The sequence below is a fragment of the Somniosus microcephalus genome, unplaced genomic scaffold (assembly GCF_052327205.1).
Source record: "Somniosus microcephalus isolate GS21.2 unplaced genomic scaffold, FLI_Smic_1.0 unresolved_chr3, whole genome shotgun sequence".
Classification (NCBI taxonomy): Eukaryota; Metazoa; Chordata; class Chondrichthyes; order Squaliformes; family Somniosidae; genus Somniosus; species Somniosus microcephalus.
In genome coordinates, this window is record NW_028225181.1 from 47,991,003 (window position 1) to 48,004,280 (window position 13,278).

General features: G+C 49.3%; 1 protein-coding gene across 1 annotated transcript in view; it reads right to left on the reverse strand.

Moving 5' to 3' along the window:
• The window catches only part of LOC147091409 (uncharacterized), a 120,701-nt gene that overhangs the window by 41,264 nt on the left and 66,159 nt on the right, over nt 1-13,278 (reverse strand). The window contains exons 7-9 of the mRNA XM_085976767.1: nt 11,637-11,789; nt 8,726-8,855; nt 6,812-6,886 (exon numbers count right to left, since the gene is read on the reverse strand). Coding sequence (XP_085832893.1) covers nt 6,812-6,886; nt 8,726-8,855; nt 11,637-11,789 — 358 coding nt within the window. The remainder of the gene's footprint in view (nt 1-6,811; nt 6,887-8,725; nt 8,856-11,636; nt 11,790-13,278) is intronic.

Sequence of the window (13,278 nt, forward strand, 5' to 3'; positions counted from 1 at the left end):
GGAATTCTCTACCCCAGAGGGTTGTGGAGGCTCAGTCATTGGGTATATTCAAAACAGAAGTCAATAGATTTCTGACTAGTAAGGGCATCAAGCGATATGGCGATAGGGCCGTTGAATGGAGTTGAGGCAGAAGATCAGCCACGATCTCATTGAATGGCGGAGCAGGCTCGAAGGGCCGAATGGCCGACTCCTGCTCCTATATTTTATGTTCTTATGTTCTAAGTAGAGATCTGATGGAGGTGCTTAAAATCATGAAGGGTTTAGATAGAGGAAATAAAGAGAAACTGATTGCAATGGTTGAAGGGTCAGTAACCAGAGGGCACAGATTTAAGGTGATTGGCAAAAGAACCATAGAAACATAGAAGATAGGAGCAGGAGTAGGCCATTCGAGCCTGCTCCGCCATTCAATGAGATCATGGCTGATCATTCGAATTCAGTACCCGTCCCTGCCTTCTCCCCATATCCCTTGATCCCTTTAGCCTCAAGAAATATATCCAACTCTTTCTTGAATATATTTAATGAACTGGCCTCCACCGCCCTCTGTGGCAGAGAGATCCACAGGTTCACCACTCTCTGGGTGAAGAAATTCCTCCTCATCTCAGTCCCAAATGTCCTACCCCTTATCTTTAGACTGTGACCCCTGGTTCTGGACTCCCCGACCATCGGGAACACCCTTCCAGCATCTAGTCTGTCCAGGCCTGACAGAATTTTATAGGTTTCGATGAGATCCCCTCTCAATCTTCTAAACTCCAGTGAGTATAAGCCCAATCGACACTGTTGTGCATGTACCTTTAAGAGAATAACTGGTCTCAGACTGCAGTACCGGCAATGACCACCCCTGTATAAAAGGCGCTATTGAGCCTCTGTGTTTTTAGTTTCACTATTGACTTCCACCAGTAAAGACTTACTTTGTTCACTCCTGCTGTCCGTGTCTCAATTATTCACGGACGTAACAGACACAATCTCTCCTCATACGTCATTCCTGCCATCCCAGGTATCAGCCTGATGAATCTTCACTGCACTCCCTCCATGGCAAGAACATCCTTCCTCAGGTAAGGCGACCAAAACTCCACACAATACTCAAGGGGCGGTCTCACCAAGGCCCTGTACAACCAGAGGCGGCACGAGGAGTAACTATTTTACGCAGTGAGTGGTTAGGATTTGGGATGCACTGCCGGATAGGGTGGTGGATACAGGTTCAACAGTAGCCGTCAAAAGGGAATTGGATAAATACGTGAAGCAGAAAAAATTGCTGGGATACGGGGAAAGAGCCGAGGAGTGGGGCTAATTGGATTTCCCTTTGAAAGAGACTCGATGGGCTGAATGGCCTCCTTCTGTGCTGTCCTATTCCATGATTCTATGATTCCTAAAATGTGGTGCCCAGAATTGGACACCAATACTCCAGCTTGAGACCATGGACCGCCTATTTCCACCTCCCTAACATCGCCCGTCTCCGCCCTTGCCTCAGCTCATGCGCTGCTGAAACCCTCATCCATGCCTGTCTCACCTCTAGACTTGGCTATCCCAATGTACACCTGGCTGGCCTCCCAACTTCCACCCTCCATAAACTTGAGCTCATCCTAAAACTCTCCGAACTCGCACCAAATCCCGTTCGCCCATCACCCCTGTGCTCGCTGACCTACGCCGGCTCCCAGTCCGGCAACGCCTCAATTTAAAAATTCTCGTCCCCCCCACTTTCCACCACATCCATGGGGCTGTGGTGGAAAGGGTGGACAGCTTTAAGTTCCTCGGAGTCCACATCACGGAAGACCTCTCCTGGTCCCTCAATACCTCCTCTCTGGTGAAGAAGGCCCAGCAGCGCCTATATTTCCTAAGGAGGCTGAAGGGATGTAACCTGTCACCCCTGATCCTCCCTAACTTTTACCGCTGCACAATAGAGAGCATCCTGACGAACTGTATCACAGTGTGGTATGGCAGCTGTAGCTACTATGACCGGAAAGCCCTGCAGCGGGTAGTCGAAACTGCTTAACGCATTACCGGCACCCGGCTACCGACCATTGAGAACATCTACCAGAAACGCTGTTTACGGAGGTCACTGACCATCATCAAAGACCCTACCCACCCCAGCCACAGTCTGTTCGCCCTCCTGCCATCTGGGAGACGCTACAGATGCATTCGCACCCGTACGACCAGATTTAGGAACAGCTTCTTTCCCAGGGCTGTCATCCTACTGAACTCCACAAATAAACTCTAAAGCCTGCACATCTGCCAATGCACTTTATTATGTTTATGTTTATGTTACAAGTCAAATGAATGTTAAATGTCTTAATCTAAATGTGCACTCTCGGGAGCCGCAAGCCTACATTTCGTTGTACTGCACTTGTGCACTAACAATGACAATAAAGCTGATTATTATTATTATTATTATTATTATTATCTCTGTAACGTCCTTCAGCCCTCCGAATATCTGCGCTCCTTCAATTCCAGTCTCTTGAGCATCCCCCCGATTTCCATCGCTCCACCATTGGTGGCCGTGCTGTCAGCTGCCGAGGCCCCGAGCTCTGGAATTCCCTCCCTAAACCTCTCCGCCTCTCTCTCCTCCTTTAAGACGCTCCTTAAAACCTACCTCTGTGACCAAGCTTTCGGTCACCTGTCCTAATCTCTCCTTATGTGGCTCGGTAACGCTCCTGTGACGCAATTTGGGATGCTTTACTATGGCAAAGGTGCTAGGCAAATGCAAGTTGTTGTTGTTGTAAATTATCATACATCTCATAGAAACATAGAAGATAGGAGCAGGAGTAGGCCATTCGGCCCCTCGAGCCTGCTCCGCCATTTAATGAGAACATGGCTGATCATCCAAATTCAGTACCCTGTCCCTGCTTTCTTCCCATATCCCGTGATCCCTTTAGCCTCAAGAAATATATCCAACTCCTTCTTGAATTTATTTAATGAATTGGCCTCAACTGCCCTGTGTGGTAGAGAATTCCACAGGTTCAACACTCTGGGTGAAGAAATTCCTCCTCATCTCAGTCCTAAATGGCTTACCCCTTATCCTTAGACTGTGACCCCTGGTTCTGGACTCCCCCGCCATCGGGAACATCCTTCCTGCATCTAGTCTGTCTAGTCCTGTTAGAATTTTATAAGTTTCAATGAGATCCCCTCATTCTTCTAAACTCCAGTGAGTAGAAGCTCAATCGACCCAATCTCTCTTCATACGTCATTCCTGCCATCCCAGGTATCAGTCTGGTGAATCTTTGCTGCACTCCCTCCATGGCAAGAACATCCTTCCTCAGATAAGGCGACCAAAACTGCACACAATACTCAAGGTGTGGTCTCACCAAGGCCCTGTACAACTGCAGCAAGACATCCTTGCTCCTGTACTGAAACCCTCTCGCTGCGAAGGCCAACATACCATTCGCCTTCTTAACCGCCTGCTGCACCTGCATGCTTACCTTCAGCGACTGGTGCACAAGGACACCCAGGTCTCGTTGCACTTCCCCTGCTCCCAATCTATCTCACTGCTTTGTTTAAAGAGTCAAGAAGTGATCCAACAGCGGGGAAAGAAAGGGATTATCTCTCTCTGATGGGGGATTGGAGGAGATCAGTAACTGACCTTTAACCCCTCTGGAGGTCAAGTCTGGCCCTGGGTCATTCCTCCCAATAGTAGCCTTCAAGAGGGAATTGGATAAATACTTGAAGGAGAAAACATTGCAGGGATGTGGGGAAAGAGCCGGGGGAGTGGGACTGACTGGATTGCTCTTCGAAAGAGCCGGCGCAGACTCGATGGGCCGAATGGCCTCCTTCTGTGCTGTGCTATTCTATGATTCTATGATTCCTAAAATGTGGTGCCCAGAATTGGACACAATACTCCAGCTGAGACCATGGACCACCTATTTCTGCCATGGACCTGGGCTGGAGCGCTTCAGCTATGAAGAGAGACTGGACAGGCTGGGGTTGTTTTCCTTAAGAGCAGAGAAGGCTGAGGGGGGACCTGATTGAGGTATACAAAATTATGAGGGGCATAGATAGGGTAGATAGAAAGGAACTTTTCCCCTTAGTAGAGGGTTCAATAACCAGGGGGGCATGGTTTCACGGTAAGGGGCAGGAGGTTTAGAGGGGACCGCTCCCTCCGCGACACCCTAGTCCACTCCTCTGTGCAAGCGCAGGAGATGTAACACCTGCCCCTAAACCTCCCCCCTTCCCACTGTCCAGAGCCCCAAACACCCCTTCCAGGTGAAACAGCGATTTACTTGTACTTCTTGCAATCTAGTATACTGTATTCGCTGCTCACGATGCGGTCTCCTCTACATTGGGGAGACCAAACGCAGATTGGGTGACCGCTTCGCGGAACACCTCCGTTCAGTCCATAAGGGGGACCCTGAGCTCCTGGTGGCCTGTCACTTTAATTCACCGCTCCATTCCCACTCGGACCTCACCATCCTCGGCCTCTTGCACTGTTCCACGGAAGCTCTGCGTAAACTCGAGGAACAGCACCTCATCTTCCGATTAGGCACTTTACAGCCCTCTGGACTCAACATCGAGTTCAACAATTTCAGACCATAACCTCGGCCCCTATCACACAATATTATATATATATATATTTTTTTTTAATCCACACATTCGTCTGGGCTATTTTCTTCTCTCCCACATGGCAACTGTCCTTCATTCTGTCAGGACCATTCACACTTCATCTAGAGCCATCCTTTGCACCTTGAATGTCTCTTAATGGGGCAGTAGTTCCTCCCCAAACGCGTGAGCACGGAAGGGGTACTCACGCGTCTGGCCGGAGGAAATGCTGGTTTTCAGCATGCACAGCGCATGCGCTGAAAACCGGCATTTCCTCTCCTCTAACCCAAGAGGTGAAGAGGCTAGCGCGTGCGCTGTAGGGGGCAGCGAGTGCATCTTGGATTTCCTCTGTTTTGGGGGATTTGCGCATGTGTAAAGGCCTCCGGTCTTTACGCTTGTAAAAAGCACACGTAAGTATTTATTTTTACAGGTAAGTGGTGTTTTAGTGCAATTTAGAATTTTTTTTCCACAGGTTTATTATTTTAAAGAATCTACAATAAGGTAAGTTTCGTTTTAGACCCTTTTTATTAAAAATTTAGCTTCTTCAAAAAAAAAAATTTTTTTTTTTAACTTATTTATACTTAATTTAATGATTGGGATGTTTTTTAAAATTTTATTTAAAGTTTAAGTAGTGTTTTGGGGTGCAGTACTTCTCATGAGTTTGACAGTTCTTACTCTCAAACTTATGAATGAAGTTTCCCCTCCCCTGATTGGCTGAACAGTGCTCACCTGATCCCAGCCGGCACATCGCACTAACTACGCCGCTGGGTCAGGTTAGCACAGCGCGCCGACATCAGAACTGGGCCACTGACAGGGAATCCACTGTGGGCCAGGTTTCAGATGTCGGTGCGCAGGGTAAGTGCACATCGGGGGCTTGCACGCGCGGCAAGCCCCCGACACCAAGTTCTGGGCCAATGTCTCTCAATGTCTCTTAATCTCTCCTGCTTTCTATCCTATCACTGACCTTCTCTTTTGTTCATTCATCCCCTCCCCCTTTTCCCAGCCCCTAAACCTGCTTTAAAATCTATTCTGTTTCCTCCTTTTTTCCAGTTGTGACGAAAGGCCATCGACCTGAAACGTTAACTCTGTTTCTCTCTCCGCAGATGTTGCCTGGCCTGCTGAGTTTTTCCAGCTTTTTCTGTTGTTATTTCGGATTTCCAGCATCCGCAGTATTTTGCTATCGTAGGTTTAGAGAGGGTTTGAGGAAAAACTTTTTCACCCAGAGGGTGGTTGGAATCTGGAACTCACTGCCTGAAAGGGTGGTAGAGGCAGGAACCCTCACAACATTCAAGAAGCATTTAGATGAGCACTTGAAACACCATAGCATACAAGGCAACGGACCAAGTGCTGGAAAATGGGATTAGAATAGACGGGGCTTGATGGCCGGCACGGACACGATGGGCCGAAGGAGGCGTGTAGGAGGCGGGACTACAACTTTTGGGGTTGTAGTCCCGCCTCCATCGAGTTGTGGCCAACCCACGCGATATTCACTTGATTGACCTTGTTGAGTCCGCCCAGCGGGCTCAGCAGGCCAATTAAGGGCCACCCGGCAACAGGTGATGTCACAGATTGACATTTCATCTGTCAAGAGCTTTTGACAGATGAAATATCAGCGTTTGACATCTGTTTGGAGCTGTCAAATACTGACAACCTGTACTCCAAGTTAATTCCTTCCTCTCAGGCTGATTTAGAGATCTCTCCAGAACAGAAAGCAGAATGCTGCAATTTTTGACAGCTCGCGGCCATTCTGCTTTCATTACAGTGAGATGAGGGACTCCCGAGACCTGAAGGAAGGAAGGCTGTAAAGGTAAGAAAAGATAAGTAAAACTTCTTTAAACACTTTACACACACCAAACACACTTACCTCTGCACTCATGCACCCATCACTCAATTGAACACCGGACATCTTGAACCCTCCAAGCCCTTCAGCCCTTCACGCTAACTTGGCGTGGTTTGGCGCCGTCGGGAATCCCACACTTCAGCAATAAAAATAGGGATTAGGTTAAAAACTGCCTGTTAACTACCTGTTAACAGGCAGTTAATTGGCGCTAATCCCCTTCCCGCCTCGGGGAGGCGGGTCCCAGTGCGGGTCGGGTACCCGCCTTCTGTGAAACTGGGATGGAGGCGGGTTGGGGGCGGGATAGGTTCGTGCCCCCCGATTTCGAGATTTTAACCCCCCACACGCCTGCAATCCTGCCTCCACGGCCCAATGAAAATCCTGCCCTATGACTCTATGACTCCCGGAGCGAGACAAAGCATGCCAACCTGCGGACTGACCACTCACCTCACCCAGTCCCTCGGAGGCCTTGCTTGCCTTGTGCTCGTCCTGCGACCCCGGCAACGACCTCTTCAGAATGTTCTGGAATGAAGACGGCAGAGTTGTGAGCAAGACGATCGCCGGCCGGTGACTCCCACCCCCACTCCCTGTATCCTAACTCGCACCAAGTCCCGTTCGCCTTTCGCCCCTCTGCTCGCTGACCTACATTGGCTCCCAGTTAAGCAAATTCTCATCCTTGTTTTCAAATCCCTCCATGGCCTCCTCGCCCCTTCCTATCTCTGTAATCTCCTTCAGCCCCACAACCCCTCCCGAGATCGCTGCGCTCCTCCAATCCTGGCCTCACGAGCACCCCCCGATTTCTATCGCTCCGCCATTGGCGGCCGTGCCTTCAGCTGCCGAGGCCCTAAGCTCTGGAATTACATAAGAACATAAGAATATAAGAAATAGGAGCAGGGGTAGGCCAATCGGCCCCTCGAGCCTGCTCCGCCATTCAATAGGATCATGGCTGATCTGATCCTAACCGCCAATCCACTATCACAGAACCATCTCCTGAATCTAACAGAATTAGACACACGAAATAGGAGCAGGATCAGGCTACACGGCCCCTGGGCCCGCTCCGCTACCCACAGGGCCATGTCCGATCCGAACCTAGACTCATGTCCAAATTCCTGCCCGCTCCCCGTAACCCTTAATTCCCTTTACTTCTAGGAAACTGTCTATTTCTGTTTTAAATTTATGTAATGATGTAGCTTCGACAGCTTTTTGGGGCAGCATATTCCATGGACCTACCACCCTCTGAGTGAAGTAGTTCCTCCTCATCTCAGTTTTGAAAGAGCAACCCCTTATTCTAAGACTATGCCCCCTAGTTCTAGTTTCACCCATCATCGGGAACATCCTCCCAGCATCCACCCGCCTCTCTCTCCTCCTTTTAGACGCTCCTTAAAACCTATAATAATTTCTCCTTATGTGGCTCGGTGTCAAATTGGTGTCTGATTTACGCTCCTGTGAAGCACTTTTAGACATTTTACTATTTTAGAGGCGCTGTATAAGAATATAAGGACATAAGACTTGAGAGCAGGAGTAGGTCATTTGGCCCCTCGAGTCTGCTCCGCCAGTCAATAGGATCATGGCTGATCTGATCTTGGGCTCAGTTCCATTTCCCTGCCCGCTCCCCATAACCCTTCACTCCCTTATTGTTTAAAAATCTGTCTATCTCCACCTTAAATATATTCAATGACCCAGCATCCACAGCTCTCTGGCTCTCTGGGAAAGAGAATTCCAAAGATTCACGACCCTCTGAGAAGAAATTCCTCCTCATTTCCCTTTTAAATGGGTGCCCCCTTATTCTGAAACTATGCCCCTAGTTCTGTATTCCCCCACGAGGGGAAACATCCTCTCTGCATCTGCCCTGTCGAGCCCCTTCAGAATCTTATACGTTTCAATAAGGTCGCCCCTCATTCTTCGAAACTCCAGTGAGTATAGGCCCAACCTGCTCAACCTTTCTTCATAATACAACCCCTTCATCTCCAGAATGAACCTCGTGAACCTTCTCTGAACTGCCTTCAATGCAAGTATATCCTTCCTTAAATATGGAGACCAAAACTGTACGCAGTCTCACCAACGCCCTGTACAATTGTAACAGGACTTCCCTACTTTGATACACCATTCCCTTTGCAATAAAGGCCAACACTCCATTTGCATTCCTAATTACTTGCTGTACCTGCATACCAACTTTTTATGATTCATGATGTACAAGGACTCCCAGACCCCTCTGTACCCTCTATCCAAGTTGTAAATGCAAGTTGTTGATGTTCCATCAGACTGTGTGACAATGTCCCATACAAAGAGCAGGAAAGGCCCAGGCTATATCCCCGGCCTGTTCTGAGTTCACCGATCTCACACCTGGTGCAATGACCCTACCTGTACGAGCAGTTTGAGGCGGGTAATGCGTTGGAAGGGGAGGATGAGGAAAGACTTTAGGGAAAGCCTTTGGCAAATGGGGTCGCTCTCGAGATTCTCCACCACCTGCCGAAACTGGGGGTTCTGCTGTCTGTGAGAAGGAAGAATAGAAAGAGTTAAACTCTGGAACACAGCAACCTCCAGATCCCAGGAAAGTGTAGAGGGATCTTTACTCAGTATCTAATCCATGCTGTACCTGCCCTGGGAGTGTTTGATGGGACAGTGTAGAGGGAGCTTTACTCTGTATCTCTCCCATGCTGTTCCTGCCCTGGGAGTGTTTGATGGGACAGTGTAGAGGGAGCTTTACTCTGTATCTAACCTCTGCTGTACCTGCCCTGGGAGTGTTTGATGGGGCAGTGTAGAGGGAAATTTACTCTGTATCTAACCCGTGCTGTACCTGCCCTGAGAGTGTTTGATGGGACAGTGTAGAGGGAGCTTTACTCTGTATCTAACCCGTGCTGTACCTGCCCTGGGAGTGTTTGATGGGGCAGTGTAGAGGGAGCTTTACTCTGTATCTAACCCGTGCTGTACCTGCCCTGGGAGTGTTTGACGGGACAGTGTAGAGGGAAATTTACTCTGTATCTAACCCGTGCTGCACCTGCCCTGGGAGTGTTTGATGAGACAGTGTAGAGGGAGCTTTACTCTGTATCTAACGCATGCTGTACCTGCCCTGGGAGTGTTTCATGGGACAGTGTAGGGGGAGCTTTACTCTGTATCTAACCCGTGCTGTACCTGCCCTGGGAGTGTTTGATGGGACAGTGTAGAGGGAGCTTTACTCTGTATCTAACGCATGCTGTACCTGCCCTGGGAGTGTTTCATGGGACAGTGTAGGGGGAGCTTTACTCTGTATCTAACGCATGCTGTACCTGCCCTGGGAGTGTTTGATGGGACAGTGTAGAGGGAGCTTTACTCTTTATCTAACCTGTGCTGTACCTGCCCTGGGAGTGTTTGATGGGACAGTGTAGAGGGAGCTTTACTCTGTATCTAACGCATGCTGTACCTGCCCTGGGAGTGTTTGATGGGACAGTGTAGAGGGAGCTTTACTCTGTATCTAACCTGTGCTTTACCTGCCCTGGGAGTGTTTGATGGGGACAGTGAAGAGGGAGCTTTACTCTGTATCTAACCTCTGCTGTACCTGCCCTGGGAGTGTTTGATGGGACAGTGTAGAGGGAGCTTTACTCTGTATCTAACCCGTGCTGCACCAGCCCTGAGAGTGTTTGATGGGACAGTGTAGAGGGAGCTTTACTCTGTATCTAACCCGTGCTGTACCTGCCCTGGGAGTGTTAGATGGGACATTGTAGAGGGAGCTTTACTCTGTATCTAACCCGTGCTGTACCTGCCCTGTGAGTGTTTGATGGGACAGTGTAGGGGGAGCTTTACTCAGTATCTAACCTGTGCTGTACCTGCCCTGGGAGTGTTTGATGGGACAGTGTAGAGAGAGCTTTACTCAGTGTCTAACCCGTGCTGTACCTGCCCTGCGAGTGTTTGACGGGACAGTGTAGAGGGAGCTTTACTCTGTATCTAACCCGTGCTGTACCTGCCCTCGGAGTGTTTGACGGGACAGTGCAGAGGGAGCTTTACTCTGTATCTCTCCCATGCTGTTCCTGCCCTGGGAGTGTTTGATGGGGCTGTGTAGAGGGAGCTTTACTCTGTATCTAACCCGTGCTGTACCTGCCCTGGGAGTGTTTGATGGGACAGTGTACAGGGAAATTTACTCTGTATCAAACCCGTGCTGCACCTGCCCTGGGAGTGTTTGATGAGACAGTGTAGAGGCAGCTTTACGCTGTATCTAACCCGTGCTGTACCTGCCCTGGGAGTGTTTGATGGGACAGTGTAGGGGGAGCTTTACTCAGTATCTAACCCGTGCTGTACCTGCCCTGGGAGTGTTTGATTGGACAGTGTAGAGGGAGCTTTACTCTGTATCTCACCTGTGCTGTACCTGCCCTGGGAGTGTTTGATGGGACAGTGTAGAGAGAGCTTTACTCAGTGTCTAACCCGTGCTGTACCTGCCCTGCGAGTGTTTGACGGGACAGTGTAGAGGGAGCTTTACTCTGTATCTAACCCGTGCTGTACCTGCCCTCGGAGTGTTTGACGGGACAGTGTAGAGGGAGCTTTACTCTGTATCTCTCCCATGCTGTTCCTGCCCTGGGAGTGTTTGATGGGGCTGTGTAGAGGGAGCTTTACTCTGTATCTAACCCGTGCTGTACCTGCCATGGGAGTGTTTGATGGGACAGTGCAGAGGGAAATTTACTCTGTATCTAACCCGTGCTGCACCTGCCCTGGGAGTGTTTGATGAGACAGTGTAGAGGCAGCTTTCCTCTGTATCTAACCCGTGCTGTACCTGCCCTGGGAGTGTTAGATGGGACAGTGTAGAGGGAGCTTTACTCTGTATCTAACCCGTGCTGCACCTGCCCTGGGAGTGTTTGATGAGACAGTGTAGAGGCAGCTTTACGCTGTATCTAACCCGTGCTGTACCTGCCCTGGGAGTGTTTGATGGGACAGTATAGAGGAAGCTTTACTCTATATCTAACCCGTGCTGTGCCTGCCCTGGGAGTGTTTGATGGGACAGTGTAGAGGCAGCTTTATTCTGCATCAACCCCATGCTGTACCTGCCCTGGGAGTGTTTGATGGGACAGTGTAGATGGAGATTTACTCTGTATCTAACCCGTGCTGTACCTGCCCTGGGAGTGTTTGATGGGACAATGTAGAGGGAGCTTTACTCTGTATCTAACCCATACTGTACCTGCCCTGGGTGTGTTTGATGGGACAGTGTAGAGGGAGCTTTACTCTGTATCTAACCCGTGCTCTACCTGCCCTGGGAGTGTTAGATGGGACAGTGTAGAGGGAGCTTTACTCTGTATCTAATCCTCACATCAGCCTTTTGAACGTTATCTCCTGGTAGGATTGGTTTGTCACATATGGAACGTAGACCGTTCGGAAGGCCGGAAGGTGGGACAGTAATGTCCCGCACACATCGAACTCCAGAATGTTCTGCTCAAGATCCTCCTCTAAGTCAGTGAGGAATCTGCAAGGAAAGAGACAGAGGGAGTTAGACCAGGAGATAGGAACAGTTACGTAAAGATTATTAAAGAAAGACTTGCACTTATACTTGTGTACTTGTGTAAAGCTAAGGCACATGGGATTGGGGGCAAGGTACTGACTTGGATAGAGAACTGGTTGGCAGACAGGACGCTAAGAGTTGGAATAAACGGCTCTTTTTCTGAGTGGCAGGCAGTGACTATTGGGGTAATGCAGGGATCGGTGCTAGGACCTTAGCTATTCACAATATAAATTAATGATCTAGATGAGGGAACTAGCTGTAATATCTCCAAGTTTGCAGATGACACAAAGCTGGGTGGGCGTGTGTGCTGTGAGGAGGATGCCGAGAAACTCCAGTACGATTTGGACAGGTTGGGTGATTGGGCAGAAGCATGGCAGATGCAATATAACGTGGATAAATGCGAGGTGTTTTGGTGGCAAAAACAGGAAGGCAGATTATTATCCGAACGGCAATAGATTGGGAGAAGGGGAAGTGCATCGAGACCTGGGTGTCCTTGTGCACCAGTCGCTGAAGGTAAGCATGCAGGTGCAGCAGGCGGTTAAGAAGGCAAATGGTATTTTGGCCTTCGTAGTGAGAGGGTTCGAGTACAGGAACAAGGATGTCTTGCTGCAGTTGTACAGGGCCTTGGTGAGACCACACCTGGAGTATTGTGTGCAGTTTTGGTCCCCTTATCTGAGGAAGGATGTTCTTGCCATGGAGGGAGTGCAGCGAAGGTTCACCAGACTGATTCCTGGAATGGCAGGAATGACGTATGAAGAGAGATTGGGTCGATTGAGCTTATACTCGCTGGAGTTTAGAAGAATACATAGATACATAGAAGATAGGAGCAGGAGTAGGCCATTCGGCCCTTCGTGCCTGCTCCGCCATTTAATGAGATCATGGCTGATCCTTTAATTCAGTATCCCGTCCCCGCCTTCTCTCCGTAACCCTTAACCCCTTTTGCCCGTAGAAATATATCTAATTCCCTCTTAAATATATTTAATGAGCTGGCGTACACTGCCCTCTGTGGCAATGAGTTCCACAGGTTCACCACTCTCTGAGTGAAGAAATTCCCCCTCATCTCTGTCCTAAATGGTTTAGCCCTTATCCTTAAATTATGTCCTCTAGTTCTGCTCTCACCCGCCAAGGGAAACATTCCTTCTGCATCCAGTCTGTCTAGACCTGTCAGAATTTTATACACTTCTATGAGGTCCCCTCTCAATCTTCTAAACTCCAGTGTGTACATCCCTAAACTACATAGTCTCTCCTCATAGGTCATTCCCGCCATTCCTGGTATCAGCCTGGTGAATCGCCGCTGCACCCCCTCCATGGCAAGAACATCCTTCCTCAGATGAGGCGACCAAAACTGTACACAGTACTCGAGGTGTGGTCTCACCAGTGCCCTGTACAGCTGCAGCAAGGTATCCCTGTTCCTGTATTCTAACCCTTTTGCTATGAAGGCCAGCATACCGTT